We start from the raw sequence: 18,031 nt of genomic DNA, 5'->3' as shown, positions 1-18,031 counted from the left end.
TATACGGGCACGTACACATGTGCTTAGTCGTGTCTGACTCTTTGCAGCCCTATGGACTGTAGTCTGCCAGGCTCTTCTGTCCATGTGATTTTCCAGACAAGAATATTGGACTGTGTTTTCATTTCCTTCTCCAGGGGATCTTCCCAACCCAGGGATGGATCCTGGATTTCTTGTGTCTCCTGCTATGGCAGGCAGTTTCTTTACCACTGAGACACCTGGGAAGCCACCTGGGAAGACATTATATTCCAATAAAATATTTTAAAAAATTAAATACAATCACAAAGTATCCAAAGATGTACACCAGATTTCCAAAAAGAGTTTCTCAGACTTGAGAACCTAATGAAATGCTCACAGGGCTTCCTCCTTGAATATGTTACAAGGAAATCCTGGTTAGAAGATGCATCCTCTGTCCTGTTAGTTTCTTTTTTAATTTCCCAGTGGTTTATAGTAATAGCTCATGTTTTATAAAGACACTATGTTCAATATAGGTGGAATCAATTTAAGAAGGAGAAACATCAACAACCTCAGGTATGCAGATGATACCACTATAATGGCAGAAAGCAAAGAGGAACTAAAGAGCCTCTTGATGAGGGTGAAGGAGGAGAGTGAAAGAGCTGGCTTAAAACTCATATTAAAAAAACTAAGACCATGGCATCCGTCCGCATTACTTCATGGCAAATAGAAGGGAAAAAGGTGGAAGTAGTGACAGATTTCCTCTTCTTGGGCTCTAAAATCACTGTGGATGGTGACGCAGCAATGAAATCAGAAGACCTCTGCTTCTTGGCAGGAAAGCTACGACAACCTAGTGTGTTGAAAGGCAGAGACATTACTGGCTGACAAAGGTCCATATAGTCAAGATTCAAGTCTATGGTCTTCCCAGTGGTTACATTCGGTTGTGGGAGCTGGACTGTAAAGGAGGCAGAGCACCAAAGAATTGATGCCTTAGAACTCTGGTGCTGGAGAAGACTCCTGAGAGGACCTTGGAGAGCAAGGAGATCAAACCAGTCAGTCTTAAAGGAAAGTCAGCCCTGAATACTTGTTGGAAGGACTAATCCTGAAGTTTAAACTCCAGTATTTCAGTCATCTGATGTGAATAGCGGACTCATTGGAAAAGTCCCTGATGCTGGGAAAGATTGAGGGCAGAAGGAGAAGAGGGCATCAGAGGATGAGATGGCTGGATGGCATCACTGATGCAATGGACATGAACTTGGGCAAACTCCAGGAGATGGTGAGGGACAGAGAGGCCTGGTGTGCTGCAGTCCATGAGGTTGCATAGAGTCAGACATGACTTGGCAACTGAACAGCAACAAAAATGTTCAATATTTGGGCTTCCCAGGTGGTACTATGGTAAAGAATCTTTCTGCTGTAATACTAGAAACTATAAAACTCTTAGAGGAGAACATAGGCAGAACACTCGATGACATAAATCAAAGCAAGATCCTCTATGACCCACCTCCTAGAGTAATGGAAATAAAAACAAAAGTAAAGATGTGCGACCTGATTAAACGTAAAAGCTTTTGGACAGCAAAGGAAACTATAAGCAAGATGAAAAGACAACCCTTGGAATGGGAGAAAATAATAGCAAATGAAACAACTGACAAAGGATTGACTTCCAAAATATACAAGCAGCTCATACAACTCAATACCAGGAAAACAAACAACCCAATCAAAAAGTGGGAAAAAGACCTAGACAGACATTTCTCCAAAGAAGACATACAGATGGCTAATAACCATGGAAAGATGCTCAACATCACTCATTATTAGAGAAATGCAAATCAAAACCACAATGAGATATCACCTCACAGCAGTCAGAATGGCCATCATCAAAAAGTTTACAAACAATAAATGCTGGAGAGGGTGTGGAGAAAAGGGAATGCCCTTGCACTGTTGGTGGGAATGTAAATTGATACAGCCACTGTTGAAGATGGTATGGAGATTCCTTAAAAAACTAGGAATAAAACCACCATATGACCCAGCAATCCCACTCCTAGGCATATACCTTGAGGAAAATAAGATTGAAAAAGACACATGTATCTCACTGTCCATTGTTGCAGTATTTGCAATAGCTAGAACATGGAAGCAATCTAGATGCCTATCGACAGATGAATGGATAAAGAAGTTGTGGTACATATACACAATGGAATATTACTCAGCCATAAAAAGGAATGCATTTGAATCAGTTCTGATGAGGTGGATGAACCTAGAACCTATTATACAGAGCGCAGTGAGTCAGAAAGAGAAAGATAAATATCGTATTCTAACACACATATACAGAATCTAGAAAAATGGTTCTGAAGAATTTATTTACAGGGCAGCAATGGAGAAACAGACATAGAGAATAGACTTATGGACATGGGGAGTGAGGAGGAGAGGGTGAGATGTATGGAAAGAGTAACATGGAAACTTACATTACCATATGTAAAATGGATAGTCAATGGGAATTTGCTGTATGGCTCAGGAAACTCAAACAGGGGCTCTGTATCAACCTAGAGCGGTGGGATGGGGAGGGAGATGGGAGGGAGTTTCAAAAGGGAGGGGCTATATGTATACCTATGGCTGATTCATGTTGAGGTTTGACAGAAAACAACAAAAGTCTGTAAAGCAATTATCCTTCAGTAAAAAAATAAATTAAAAAATAAAAGAATCCTTCTGCCAATGCAGGAGACTTAAGAGGCATGGCTTTGGTCCCTAGGTCAGGAAGATCCCCTGAAAGAGGGCATGGAAACACACTCCAGTATTCTTTCCTGGCAAATCCCATGGACAGGGGAGCCTAGTGGGCTACAGTCCATGGGGTCACAAGGAGTCAGATACGACTGAAGTGACTTAGCATGCTCATGTTCAATATCACTTGCTCCTCTGTATTTCCTGTGTTTTTAAATTTACCTGTTGCAGAAAATGATCTCTTCCTTTAATTAAATCAGGGTTCCACTTACAGAAAGTAGGAGGCATATCTTACTTCAAAATTTCGAATGTGGGAACTTTAATCCCTATCTTGTCACTGGAATACTTCAGAGGACCTCTTCCAGGCTTCATTCAAAAATATCTTCCTAATCTAGATGCAACAGACATTTCTTTCCTGAAGTCTCACTCTTCTGTGCTAAGCATTACCCTCATGCCAAGTTCCTTCCAAGTGTTTACATTCTTATGTCAGGTAACAGCTCAGGTCATAAAGAATATAGGATAACAGAGTTATGTGAACCTCTCTCTGGGGACTAAAAGGAGATTTAAGAGCCTTGGATCCCTAAACAGAATAAGGGAAAAGGGAATCAAAACAGTATTTCCATAGTTTGAAGTTTTGCCAGCCCTGCTGAGCACAAAGGCCACTCCCACTTCATACCAGGTACCCTATCAGAGGCCACGCAAGGTCTCAATACCAGAGAACTCAGGGGCCCAACAACCACGTTCTCTTCACAGAAGCTTACTCCACATTGTGTAGGTATCCATGCCTGTCTCCTCCACTTCCAGATGTCTTCCCGGCCGCCCCATCTCCCCAGCACTGTCCCTCATGCACCCCAAGAGCTCCGTCATGTCTCGGAGGTCCTCTCTCTTTCCCCTCCACAGTATCAAATCCCAACTTACACCAGGGGCGGCAGCCATGCGCTCAAGAGAGTAGAAATGGGAGAGAGAGCAAAGGAGCTGGCCTCCCGTTTATAGAAGCAGCTAAAATCCTCTGCCTGTCTGCTGTGTGTGTGTCAGGCTTTCCTGGACCTTTTCTTCTTGCAAGTGCTGGAGAATTTACTGTCACTTTCTCTACAGTGGATTCTGTAAGCAGAAATGTCATCTAATCAAGCATGTCTCCTCTCAGCCAATCCATTGCCCTCCTTGTTCCTAATGTGAGATGACCCTTTTGTGTTGGAAATTGTTCTGTGCTTAACCATCCACCACTCCCAATCCTGACTTCTATGTAGCTCTGGACCCTCAGTGGCTTGAAGACTTTGAACATTTGGTGGTCCTTTCCAGCTGTTATCAGCTGAAATCCTGATAACTTGGGCCTATTATTTAATCTCAATTATCTTCCTTTTTTACTGTATAAAATAGAAGTAGCAATCAATTTTCAGATGACTAAGATTAGAATTAATATATGAAAAGCAGTACAAATTTATATTCCTATCTGTCTTTACCTTGTGTAGAACCCTCAAAAAATCTCTTTTCTGATGTGAAATAAGGATAATAGTTATAGTTAATAAGCATAGTTAATAAGGATAAATGCATGAATGAATTATTAAATGAATGAATAAGGAAGTGAATAAAAAGTGAGAAATAACATTTACCAGGTACTTACTATATTTCAGAAGCTGCACAAGATATTATTAAATGGTAACTCATTAAAATTTAGCATTCTAATGAGGTAGGTATTAGTATTTTTGTTGATAAGCACACATCCTATTAGTAGTAGCTGGTAAGCAAGTGTTCAGATGTGAACCTTTATTTCTGCATTCCTTGTCTTCTCCTGTTGTGTCTCAGTGGAAAGAAAAATGAGGCATGTGTACACGTGTATGTTTTTTTATTACAGCACAGGTACAAGTTGAAAGAAGGAAAAGAGAGAAAGGAAAGTGGAGGATGCATGGAGCCTTAGGATGATTAAAGCAAGAAGCGTTTGGGAGGTCTCTGTGTGGGCAGGAGCATCCCTGGGTGGTGGGCCCTGCCCGGAAAAATCTGTAAGTCTCCACTGGGTGGTGGGGAACAAAGAGTCCATGAGTGCAGGACTCAGAGCCTGGAGGAAGACTGCACCCTGGTGCAAAGGTAGAGAAGAACTGCTCTCCCAAACCATGAGTGACAAAAGATAACACTGTGAGGCAATTCCACAGCGTAGTAGAGAAACTGCTGCTGGAGCTGGGCATCTCCAGCTTACACAGGATCTGGATTCCAAGAAATGGTGCCTCTTCAAGGAATGAGAATAACAGATCTGGACTTTGATCTCTCTTTCCCCTCCTCCCTTCTTATGTGAAATTACCTCCCAGCCCAAGTCCAGGAGAAGGGAGTTCTAAACGCCCCAATGTCGCTTGCTGACCACAGGTTCTTCCTGGGATCTGACTCTTCTTTATTTTTAACTACAGTGTCCATCTGACATTTTCCCATCAATGTCACAAGAAACTTTTTCAGAGGCAAAAAGATCTCTTTTCCTTTGCCCCTCTAACAAATCCGGAAAATCAGCCAAGGTCAAAGATCATGCTGTGGAGATCTTGGCAGATTTTAAAATAAATGCCTTGGATATTCACAGCCTCCCAGCTCGGCCCTAGCTGATGGGGTGGTCTAGGGCTCGTCACTGTCCCCTCTGGGACTCCCTGGAGCAGACGTCTCTTTCCCATCTCTTTCATAAATGCCCATGAAAGAGGTTGTAAAACTGCTTTGGGATCAGAAATATTGCTTCAGAAATGCCAAGCAAACTCAATCAAAATGCACCTGGGAATTCTTATATAATGATGGTTAGGGGAAAAGTCTCTGCAGCACTGTCCCTCAGGCACCCTGAGAGCTCCGTCATGTCTCGGAGGTCCTCTCTCTTTCCCCTCCACAGTATCAAATCCCAACTTATACCAGGGGAGGCAGCCATCTCTGTGATCAAGAGAGTAGATATGGGAGAGAGAGCAAAGGAGCTGGCCTCCTGTTTATAGAAGCAGCTAAGTTGGAATTCCCCTATCTGCCTGCTGTGTGTGTCAGGCTTTCCTGGACCCTTTGTTCTTGCAAGTGCTGGAGAATTTACTGTCACTTTCTCTACAGTGGATTCCGTAAGCAGAAATGTCATCTAATCAAGCATGTCTCCTCTCAGCCAATCCACTGACCTCCTTGTTCCTAAAGTGAGATGACCCTTTTGTGTTGGAAATTGTTGTGTGCTTAACCACATCCTTAACCACTCCCAATCCTGACTTCTATGTAGCCCTGGACCCTGAGTGTCTTGAAGACTTTGAACACTTGGTGGTCTTTTCCAGGTCTTTCCATCCTGGAGAACAGGGTTTACAGAAGTGTCCATGTAATGAATGGGAGCCGATAACTCATTTCAATATTTTGAAAACCTTAATCAGATGTCATGTTCTCCTCTCTGAAGCTCTCACTGGAGAGTGAATCATGTTGGATAACCTAATACTTGTTTGAGTGTATTTTTGGGGGGAAGACATACATTCTGAAACACATGAGTGTGAAGGGGGAAGAATGCCGGATGGAATCGAGTGGAAACCTTGACCTGCCTTTTCTCCCTTCAGACAGCTCTCCAGGTCTTACTCTCCCTGTGTTTAGAAAACACGATTGTGAGCTTTGACTGAGGCATAGCAGTAAAGGGCTATCCCAAGTCCGCTGTCCGGTAGGATCTGGGGATTCTGAAACCTCACCAGTGGCTAGGCAGAAAAGCTCAGTTTGGGTTGAGGGTGATCTGGAAAGAGAAAGTCCTACGGCAGGACAGGGATGGAGGATGGGCCTGGAAAGAGTAAGGAAGACTGAACAAGGCAGCCTGTTTTCAAACTTTACTTGCACTCATTTAATTTCTTAAATCTCCACACCACTTCTGGAAAGAGAAGAGGAAGTATGGATGCTTAAAACGGCTAAAATGAAATCATGTCTTCTCAAGCCTTTCTGTCTTGCCCTTCTGGCTCCAGGGGCCTGTGCCATGTTGGTGCCTATGTCTGCATTCTCAGGGGAAGCAGGCAACCTTGGTCAGAATATCCAGGATGCTGAGCCCAGAAATGTCATTTACCAGGAATATTATCTGTGTGCCAATACCTCTGAGATCTCTACCCACAGCCCCCACCCTGAGCTGCAGATCAATGTATCTAGCCGCTTCCATGCATCATTCTGTGGACTTCCCTGTGCATCCTTGAACTTGCCTGGCTCTCTGCCACCTGGGCACTGAGCACCCCTTTCCCTCCAACTCCACCCTCAACACCTTGGATTTATTAGAATATGCAATGTAAGCAGCATCTCCTCTAGGAAGTCCTCTCTGACTCTCTTCCACCCTCTCCCGGGTTATATGCTCATCTCCTGTCCCTTTCCAGACCCTCTGCAAGCCTTCTAGAGCATGTTCTCCAGCGATAAGGTCATCTGCTTACTTGTTCTTTACCTTTAGTCAACAGTGGAAATCTTGAGGGTCATGACTGTGTCTGAATTACCCTATACGTTCAGCACTTCCCAGGCGTGTTGACGGACACAGGATGTACTTACTAACTGGGTACCAAATGCATGGATAAGTTAATAAATGAATGAATAACTGAGTAGAAAAGGAAACATTTCTTGAGTATTGATACCTCAAACTATAGGCGCGGCTATACTGTTGATAGTAGTTTGGTACTTGGATAAAAACAGACATATAGACCAGTGGAACAGAAACAAGAGGCCAAATGTAAGCCCGTGCATATGTGGTCAACGCCTATTTCACAAGGGAGCCAGGAATGCTCAATGGGGAGAAGATAGACCTTTTAATAAATAGTGTTGGGAAAACGGGATGTCTGCATGATGAAAAACTGAAACAGATCTCAGTCCCACTCCCCCTCACAATGTCGAATGGAGTAAAGATTAAAATGTAAGACGTTTAAGCATAGAGCTCCTAGAATGAAATACAGAGGAAAAGGTCCTTGATGGAGGGACAGAGGGTTTCAGGAAATGCGGAGGTGGATGTTCTAAAGGTACAAAGTCTCAGTTATGAAATGATAAGGTCTGGGAATCTAATGTTCAGTGTGTTGACCAGTGGTCCCCAACCCCAGGCAATGAACAGGAACCAAACCGTGGCCTGTTAGGAGATGGGTTGCCCAGAGAAAGTGAATGGCAGGAGAAATGAAAACCATCCCCACCTTTCCCAGCTCCCTGGCCGAGGTCCCTGGAAAAATTCTCTTCCACGAAACTAGTCCCTGGTGTCAAAAAGGTTGAGGAGTGCTGGTGTTGATCATAGTTAATATTATTGTATTGGATACTTAAAAGTTGCTATGAGAGTAGAATTTTAATTTCTCACCACCATCACAATACAAAATGTTGATTATGAGATGAAGAATGTGCTAACCTTGTGGTAAACACTTTGCCATGTATAGGTATATAAGTCATAATATTATATGCTTTAAATTGACAAGCTGTTAAGTGAAAATCACTTCTCAATAAAGCTGCAAAAATATAAAAATGAAGTTAGTGGTCATGAATGCTATGTGAAACTTCTCAACACAACTATGGCCTTTTCTTCATCCACAATCAACTGAACAGATGCAGGGAAAGGCTAGGATTTTAGCTGGATTTCAACACAAACCTCGATAGAATGTGTGAAAAAAAACAGTAGTTATAATGACTGCCTAGGCAATCTAAACTGGAGAGAGAGATGTAAAGATATGAGGGAGATGAAGCACAGTGATAAATGTCTAGGTGCGTACTGAGGAAGAAACTGAAAGGAGATGGTATAGAAGTACATTCTCCGTGGATACTGAGTTCTCATGAATCACGGAGGTAGCTGTGGAGAGAGTGAGAGTGAGTCAGGAGAAAAGCCTTCAAGGGAAAAAGGGAGCCAAGGGGGTGAGGTGGGGATGACAGCAGCTAGGAGGGTTAGGGGGCAAAGCTGCAGTCAAAACTGAGGATGATGTCATTTAATCTACAACATCTCCCACAGGGAAGGTTTTTTTTTTTTTTTTTTAAGATTTATTTAGTTTTGGCTGCCCTGGGTCTACGTTGCTGTGCACGGGCTTTCTCTTGTTGTGGTACACAGTTTTCTCATTGCTGTGGCTTCTCTTGTTGCTGAGCACGGGTTCTAGAGCACAGGCACAGTAGTTGTGGGCACTGGCTTTGTTGTTCAGAGGGAATGTGTGAACTTGCTAGATCAGGGATGGTACCTGTGTCTCCTGCATTGGCTGGTGGACTCTTAGCCACCAGACCAACAAAAATCCCCCATGGATGAGGGTTGCAACACATGCATTACAGATGATGACACCAAGCAGTATGAGGCTAAACAGCTGGCCAAGGTCTCTCAGCAGAGATTGAAATCTTAAGCCAGTTAAAAATTAAGAGTAGCAATGATGTGAGAAGGAATTGTTCTGCCTTTGGCTTCCACACACTGCCAGGGACAGTCTACCCAAAAGGGCCTTTCTCGCTAATGTTTTCCCTTCGCTACACTGGGGGAGCTCACTCTGAATATTCCATACAAAGGACTAATTAAGGGCAAGGGTTGTAGAGTCTCCAGAGCTCCATCTTCTCTCCTAAACACCAGGCGTAGTTGATTCCCTGGTTTCCTCTCCAGTAAGAGGCTCATCAACACCCTTTCTCATTCTCTACAACTGCTCTGCCCTTTATAACCAGGGAGGACGTTTTTGCTGCCACCACCAGCTCATCCTGATTTGCCATTGCCACAAGGGTCAGGCCCTTGCCTTGTCTACACCTTATTACAGGGTTCTCCAGGAACCCACATCGTTCTTTCTCTGCTTTCTAGGACTTTGGGAGGATTTCAGCCTCTTTTCCCAGGACTTGGAGTGCCTCACAGCTGCAGCTATCCCGTGGCAAAGGTCATGAGGAAGGAGGCTCAGCTATAGGCAAAGGCAGAATTGAGCCTCAGGAGTCCCCTAACGAAATTTAAGCAGCATCTACCCCAAAACCAGAGTCTGCCTACTTTCTGCTTTGTGCCCTCACCCACGGGCTGACTTTGCAGGTGCTGTCCCCACTACCTCTGTCTGAAAAAAAGGGTTAGGGGCACAGCTCCAGTTAATAAAATTCCTGGGTGTGATAGTGTTTCAACCTACAAACTCCTTTGGAAGGTTTTTTTTTTTTTTGCCTGATTTAGTTTTTTCCGCCACATGTGATTGCTCAGAGCCTCCCAACTGTGTTGAGATGTTCTAAACTGTCTAAATACAGGTTCCTTTGAGCAGTTAAAAGATTGATTAGAAATTGTATTGGTGAAGGGTTTTTCACTTGTTCAGGGCCAATGTTTGCTTGCTAAGTCAGGGATATCCCTGTTACCTGCTGTGTCCCTGCAGTGTATTGACCAGACATACAAAAATCCCCATGGATAATGTTTGTAACCTTGGACATTTGAGTTAATTCTTTTTCTTGTTATAGCCCACCACAGGTTGCTCTGTAGGAATGCAACTTTATCTAATGCTTTTTTAAAAGGTAAGCCTGACTAATCACCTTTAGAGAAAAATAATTTTTCTGAAGAAAGGGTCTTAAAATGTTAACAGGCCTCTACCCAGAAGATGATCAAATCACCTAAACTTTTGCATATGATAAGTTTGCAGGAAGAAAGAGCTCTTACTGCATGATTCCACCCCTTCCCCATTATCCTCTATGCATAACTTAGAGTCTCCAAAACTACTTTGGAAAATGAAGTGTGGGCCTTGTTCACGTAGCTTGGTCCCCATGTCGTTTCTTTCTCTCACCTTTCTGGCTGAATTATTCACCCTTTTTTCATTCTGAATTTCAACTCACTGCCCTATTATATTTTCTTTTCTCCACTGCCACCACTGAGCTATCCTTATTCTATTACACTTTATATCCTTAATTAACATTTAATTAACAATTGTTTCCTGATTCTCCAGGAACCCACATCCTCACCTCTGCTTTCCCTGGATTTCCACCGGGCTGGACCCTGGCAAGGAGCTTCATACTCCCAAGACATTCTATTCATTCTCCGGCTAAACAGCAGGAAGCATTCACCCCAGTTCTTCTGCCCTATGGTAATGGCTCTGATCGCAAGCACCCATTTCAGAAATCAACAGTCGTGTCACCTGGCCTTTCTTCCATCCCTGCCATGGCCACTTCAAACCTGGAGAATCCAGAGCAGGAGCAAGAAACCAACTTCTCACCTGGAAACTGAAGGTCTAAATATACTTGCCACAGAATAAGACACAAAGGCGGGCATAGTACACACCACACTTTAAAAAAAATGGTCCTACAGATGAGGAGCACATTCTGGAATACCAAATCATGTGTAGGGACACATTATAGAACACTATTTCAGAGTTGTGTTCCGGATCTTGAGAGTAATTTTGGCGTTCGTCTTTGTATATGTGTCTAAGTATGTCTGAGCTATGTGTTTGGAAATTCATGTGTACCTGCGGTAAAGATGTCTGTGCAGTTTTATCCTTCTGTGCCTGTTTTCAGAGTTTGGCATCTTTGGCTTGCCTGTCTGAACTATTGTGTGGGTATGAAATCACAGAATTAGATGATTTGAATTTTATAACTCTACATCTCTAGAACCAGTGGTCTATACACCTGAATGTTATCTCTTGTATTTATTTATCTCCAGTATGACTATAAAATTATTTAGACTTAAAGGTCAGTCTTTGCTTTGTCTTTGTCTTTTATCTTTCACTATCCCTAGCATATTAGAGCCTGGTTCACGAAAAAAGGAAGGACCTTTCAATTAGTCAGATTTGTGTTGAAATCCTGATAAGCATTTACAAACCATGTGACCCTGGGCCTATTATTTAATCTCAATTACCTTCTTTTTTTGCTGTATAAAATAGAAGTAGTAACCAATTTTCAGATGACTAAGATTAGGATTAATATATGAAAAGTGATATAAATTTATACCTCAGTCTGCCTTTACCTTGCGTAGTACCCTCAAAAAATCTGTTTTCTGATGTGAAATAAGGATAATAGTTACCATGTATTAAAATCCTATTATGCTGTCAGGCTGCAGTGCTGGGGACCCTGGGTTCAGTCCTTGGGTCGGGAAGATCGCCTGGAGAAAGGAATGGCCCCCCAGTCCAGTATTCTCACCTGGACGACTGAATCGAGAGAGGAGTCTTCTGGGTAATACAGGGTTGCGTCATTAGTCTGACTCATGCTGTCTTTCCATGAGTTAGCGGAGGTCTTTGTAGTGGTTGCATAAGCATCCTATAACGGTCAGATATAAAAACATAAGAAATACATATGGCCAAATAATATTGAAAATAGGGTCACTATAATAAATGAATTAATACTATAAAATAAAAGTAAAAACACTATGAGAAGATATTTTCTAAACAGGGTTTCCTGCTCATTCCATATTCCAATTGGTCAGTGAAGGTCTCTGTAATGGGTCAGTTCAGTCGCTCAGTCGTGGCCGACTCTTTGCAACCCCATGAATCACAGCATGCCAGGCCTCCCTGTCCATCACCAAAACCAGAGTTTACCCACTCATGTCCATCGAGTTGGTGATGCCATCCAGCCATCTCATCCTCTGTCGTCCCCTTCTCCTGCCCCCAATCCCTCCCAGCATCAGGGTCTTTTCCAATGAGTCAACTCTTCCATGAGTTGGCCAAAGTACTGGAGTTTCAGCTTCAGCATCAGTCCTTCCAATGAACACCCAGGACTGATCTCCTTTAGGATGGACTGGTTGGATCTCCTTGTAGTCCAAGGGACTCTCAAGAGTCTTCTCCAACACCACAGTTCAAAAGCATCAATTCTTCGGTGCTGAGCACAAACCCCACTCCTACTTCCTACCAAGTACCCCTACCAGTGACCAGTGTAAGCTCTCGATGCAAGAGAACTCAGGAGCCAACAACCTGGTCCTCTTCATGGAAACTTTCTTCACATTGAGTAGGTATCAATGCCCATCTCCTCCCCTTCCAGATGCATTTCCAGCATCCACCCTTCACCTCCTAGCACTGTCCTTCATCCATTCCTGAGACTCTCTCAAGTCTCAGAGGTCCTCTCACTTCCCCCAACCCGGTATCAAATCCCAACTCACAGGGGCGGTGCAGGTGGTGGCCATGTCTGCCATCACAGGAGCAGAATCAAGAGACAGAGCAAAACACCTGGCCTCCAGTTTAAATAAGCTGGTTAGAAGGAAATGTCCTGCCCACCTGCTGTGTTTATCAAGCTTCCTTGTACTCTTGGCTCTTGCATGGTCTCCTGAATTTACTTTCACTATTGCTATTGGAGAGTCAATATTAACACTGGGAGGCAATTCCACAGCGCAGTAGAGAAACTGCCCCATGGGGCTGGGAATCTCCAGCTTACACAGGATCTGGATTCCGAGAAATGGTGTCTCTTCAAGGAATGAGAATAACGGATCTGGACTTTTATCTCTCTTTTCCCTCCTCCCTTCTTATGTGAAATTACCTTCCAGCCCAAGTCCGGGAGAAGGGGAGTTCTAAATGCCCCAATGGCGCTTGCTGACCACAGGTTCTTCCTGGGATCTGACTCTTCTTTGTTTTTAACAGTGTCCATCTGACATTTTTCCATCAATGTCACAAGAAACTTTTTCAGAGGCAAAAAGATCCCTTTTCCTTTGCCCGTCTAACAAATCCGGAGAATCAGCCAAGGTCAAAGATCATGCTGTGGAGATTTTGGCAGGTTTTAAAGCAAATGTCTCAGATATCAACAGCCTCCCAGCTCGGCCCTAGCTGATGGGGTGGTCTAGGGCTCGTCACTGTCCCCTCTGGGACTCCCTGCAGCAGACGTCTCTTTCCCATCTCTTTCATAAATGCCCATGAAAGAGGTTGTAAAACTGCTTTGGGATCAGAAATATTGCTTCAGAAATGCCAAGCAAACTCAATCAAAATGCACCTGGGAATTCTTATATAATGATGGTTAGGGGAAAAGTCTCTGCAGCACTGTCCCTCAGGCACCCCTGAGAGCTCCGTTATGTCTCGGAGGTCCTCTCTCTTTCCCCTCCACAGTATCAAATCCCACCTTACACTAGGGGAGGCAGCCATCTCTGTGATCAAGAGAGTAGATATGGGAGAGAGAGCAAAGGAGCTGGCCTCCCGTTTATAGAAGCAGCTAAGTTGGAAATCTCCTATCTGCCTGCTGTGTGTGTCAGGCTTTCCTGGACCCGTTGTTCTTGCAAGTGCTGGAGAATTTACTGTCACTTTCTCTACAGTGGATTCCGTAAGCAGAAATGTCATCTAATCAAGCATGTCTCCTCTCAGCCAATCCATTGTCCTCCTTGTTCCTAACATGAGAGACCCTTTTGTGTAGGAAATTGTTCTGTGCTTAACCACCCACCACTCCCAATCCTGACTTCTATGTAGCCCTGGGCCCTGAATGTCTTGAAGACTTTGAACACTTGGTGATTCTTTCCAGGTCTTTCCATCCTGGAGAACATGGTTTTACAGAAGTGTCGGTGTAATGAAAGGAATGGGAGCCAAGAACTCATTTCAATATTTTGAAAACCTTAATCAGATGTCATGTTCTCCTCTTTGAAGCTCTCACTAGAGAGTGAATCATGTTAGAAAACCTAATACTTATTTGAATGCATTTTGTTGGGGGACACATATATTCTGAAATACGTGGAATGAGTGTGAAGGGGGAAGAATGCTTGATGGAATTGAATGGAGATCTTAACCTTCCTTTTCTCTCTTCAGATAGATCTCCAGGGTCATACTGTCCTTGTGTTTAAAAAACAAGATTGTGACCTTTGGTTGAAGTACAGCCACAAAATGGTGCCCCGAGTGCACTGTCCAATAGGATCGAGGGATTCTGAAACCTCACCAGTGGCCAGGCAGAAAAGCTCAGATCAGATTGGGAGTGATCTGTAAAGAGTAAACCCTGCAGCAGGACAAGGATAGGGGATGGGCCAGGAAAGATTAAGGAAGACTGAACAGGGCAGCCTGGAGTAAAGTGTTTTCAACTGAGCCTTCCATTCAGTTCAGTCGCTCAGTTGTGTCTGAATCTTTGCGACCCCATGAATCACAACATGCCAGGCCTCCCTGTTCATCACCAACTTCTGGGGTTTACCCAAACTCATGTCCATTGAGTCGGTGATGCCATCCAGGCATCCCATCCTCTGTTGTCCCCTTCTCCTCCTACCCCCATTCCCTCCCAGCATAAGGGTCTTTTCCAATGAGTCAACTCTTCACATGAGGTGGCCAAAATATTGGAGTTTCAGCTTCAGGATTAGTCCTTCCAATGAACACCCAGGACTGATCTCCTTTAGAAAGGACTGGTTGGATGTCCTTGCAGTCCAAGGGACTCTCAAGAGCCTTCTCCAACACCACACTTCAAAAGCATCAATTCTTTGGTGCTCAGCTTTCTCCACAGTCCAGCTCTCACATCCATACATGACCACTGGAAAAACCATAGCCTTGACTAGACGGACCTTTGTTGGCAAAGTAATGTCTCTGCTTTTTAATATGCTGTCTAGATTGGTCATAACTTTCCTTCCAAGGAGTAAGCGTCTTTTAATTTCATGGCTGTAATCACCATCTGCAGTCATTTTTAAGCCCCCCCACCCAAATACAGTCTGACACTGTTTGCACTGTTTCCCCATGTATTTCAAACTTTACTTGCATCCACTTAATTTCTTAACTCTTCATGACACTTCTGGAAAGAGCAGAGGCAGTGTGGATGGTTGCTGCTGCTGCTAAGTCGCTTGAGTCGTGTCGGATTCTGTGCGACCCCATAGATGGAAGCCAATCAGGCTCCCCCGTCCCTGGGATTCTCTAGGCAAGAACACTGGTGTGGATTGCCATTTCCTTCTCCAATGCATGAAGGTGAAAAGTAAAATTGAAGTCGCTCAGTCTTGTCCGACTTTTAGCGACTCCATGGGCTGCAGCCTACCTGGCTCCTCTGTCCATGGGATTTTCCAGGCAGGAGTACTGGAGTGGGGTGCCATTGCTGCTTAAAAGTTAATCACGTCTTCTCAGAGGCTTTCTGTCTTGCCCTTCTGGCTCCAGGGACCTATGCCATGTTGGTGCCTATGTCTTCATTCTCAGGGGAAGCAGGGAACCTTGGTCAGAATCTCCAGGATGCTGAGCCCAGAAATGTCATTTGACAGTGATGATATCTGTGTGCCAATATCCCTGAGATCTCTATCCACAGCCCCGCCGTGAGCTGCAGATCTGTGGATCTAGCTGCTTCCATGCATGGTTCCATGACCTTCCCTGTGTGTCCTTGAACTTTCCTGACACTCTGCCACCTGGAAACCAAGCACACCTTTCCCAACGACTCTACCCTCAACACCTTGGATTTATTAGAATATGCAATGTGAGCAGCATCTCCTCCTGGAAGTCCTCCCTGACACTCCTCCACCCTCTCTTGGGTTATATCCTCATCTCTTGTCCTTTTCCAGCCCCTCTGCAATGCTCTCCAAGCCTGTTCTCCAGTGATAAGTTCATCTGCTTACTTGTCCTTTACATTTAGTCAACAATGGAAATCTTGAGGGTCATGACTGTGTCTGCATCACCCTATACCTTCAGCACTTTCTTGGCATGTTTTCGGGCACAGGATGTATTTACTAACTAGACTAGTTACCAAATGCATGAATGAATGAATTAATGAATGAATAATTGAGTAAAAATAGGAAGCAAAATTTCTTGAGTACTTCAGTTCAGTTCAGTTCAGTTCAGTCGCTCAGTCATGTCTGACTCTTCGTGACCCCATGGACTACAGTGTGCCAGGCTTCCCTGTCCATCACCAACTCTCGGAGCCTGCTCAAATTCATGTCCATCAAGTCGATGATGCCATCCAACCATCTCATCCTCTGTCATCCCCTTCTCCTCCTGCTTTCAATCTTTCCCAGCATCAGGGTCTTCTCCAATGAGTCAGTTCTTCGCATCAGGTGGCCAAAATATTGGAGTTTCAGCTTCAGCATCAGTCCTTCCAATGAATATTCAGGGATGATTTCCTTTAGGATGGACTGGTTGGATCTCCTTGCAGTCCAAGGGACTCTCAAGAGTCTTCTCCAACACCACACTTCAAAAGCATCAATTCTTCAACACTCAGCTTTCTTCACAGTCCAACTCTCACATCCATACAAGAACACTGGAAAAACCATAGCCTTGACTAGATGGACCTTTGTTGGCAAAGTAGTATCTCTGCTTTTGAATATGCTATCTAGGTTGGTCATAACTTTCCTTCCAAAGAGTAAACGTCTTTTAATTTCATGGCTGCAATCACCATCTGCAGTGATTTTGGAGCTCCCCAAAATAAAGTCTGACACTGTTTCCACTATTTGCCATGAAGTGATGGGACTGGATGCCAGGATCTTAGTTTTCTGAATGTTGAGCTTTAAGCCAACTTTTTCACTCACCTCTTTCACTTTCATCAATATATCAAACTATGAGACAAAGCTATCCTATTGAAAAAAGTTTGGTACTTGGATGAAAAACAGACATATAGACCAGTGGACCAGAACTGAGAGGTCAGATTTAAGCCCATGCTGCTGCTGCTGCTGCTGCTAAGTCGCTTCAGTCGTGTCCGACTCTGTGTGACCCCCTAGACGGCAGCCCATCAGGCTCCTCTGTCCCTGGGATTCTCTAGGCAAGATCACTGGAGTTGGTTGCCATTTCCTTCTCCATAAGCCCATGCAAATGGAGTTAACTCATATTTCCCAAGGGAGCCAAGAATGCTCAATGGGGAAAGATAGAATTTTTAGTAAATCTTGTTGGGAAAACTAGGTATCTGCATGCTGAAAAATGAAAAAGGATCTCTATCTCATTCCCATTCACAACAATTCACATGGAGTTGAGTAAAGATTCTCTTGTAATGCGTTTATGCATAGAGCTCTTAGAATGAAACATGGGCAAAAAGTCCCTTGACATGGGTGCAGGCACGAGTCTTGGTACTGCGCTTCAAGTTCAATCAATAAAACCCATTTTCAACAAGCCACAATCAGTTTCTTAGGCGTTACAGCTCTCCGAGTCTGAAACGCCTGTCTCACCTGGGCCACTGAGCTGGACCTTCGTACCTGGAGGTCGTGCCTCTGCTCCTCATCACCAGGCTCCACCAAAACCAAGGGCAGCTGCTCATCAGTGGGCTTCACCACCTTCAGGGTGAAGTGGATCGTTGTCTCCTTGTCGATGCCATACAGTGACAGAGTTCTCTGGGACTTCAGGGTCTTTGAGCCCAGTTGGAGGACCTGGTCCTGCATGGGAACCTTGGTCTTATGCCACACTTGTTCAGTGATCTCCTTTGCTCTTTGTCTCAAGTTGACTTTGAAGGTCATGCATCCCACTGTCTCACAAAGGACATTCACCTAGACAGCAAAGGCCAGGAGACTGGTACTTAGAATGCCTGCCCCCTTTTACATCCTTTGTGCCACTGCCTTAATTGCTCCCACCTTTCACTGCCAGTCTGGTTCTCCACTTTCTTTACAACAATCTCTGTCCCTTCCATCTGTGGTGCTGCTTTTTCTGAATTTTCAAAGTTA

At 44.1% G+C, this 18,031-nt stretch overlaps 1 protein-coding gene across 9 annotated transcripts in view; it reads right to left on the bottom strand.

Annotated features, from left to right (window-relative positions):
- LOC102281521 (protein C19orf12 homolog) overlaps nucleotides 1-18,031 on the bottom strand; it is a 34,043-nt gene that overhangs the window by 1,728 nt on the left and 14,284 nt on the right. For 3 of the 9 annotated variants that reach the window (XM_070361329.1, XM_070361331.1, XM_070361333.1), the window contains exons 2-3: nucleotides 17,543-17,857; nucleotides 11,674-11,790 (exon numbers count right to left, since the gene is read on the bottom strand). In XM_070361329.1, the coding sequence (XP_070217430.1) occupies nucleotides 11,674-11,790; nucleotides 17,543-17,827 (402 nt within the window). In that variant the 5' untranslated portion in view covers nucleotides 17,828-17,857. The remainder of the gene's footprint in view (nucleotides 1-11,673; nucleotides 11,791-17,542; nucleotides 17,858-18,031) is intronic. The other 6 variants (XM_070361330.1, XM_070361332.1, XM_070361334.1 and 3 more) reach the window with 2 other exon arrangements.

The sequence above is a fragment of the Bos mutus genome, chromosome 23 (assembly GCF_027580195.1).
Source record: "Bos mutus isolate GX-2022 chromosome 23, NWIPB_WYAK_1.1, whole genome shotgun sequence".
Classification (NCBI taxonomy): domain Eukaryota; kingdom Metazoa; phylum Chordata; class Mammalia; order Artiodactyla; family Bovidae; genus Bos; species Bos mutus.
Note: the sequence above shows the minus strand (reverse complement) of the source record. Positions and strands in the feature narration are given on the sequence as shown.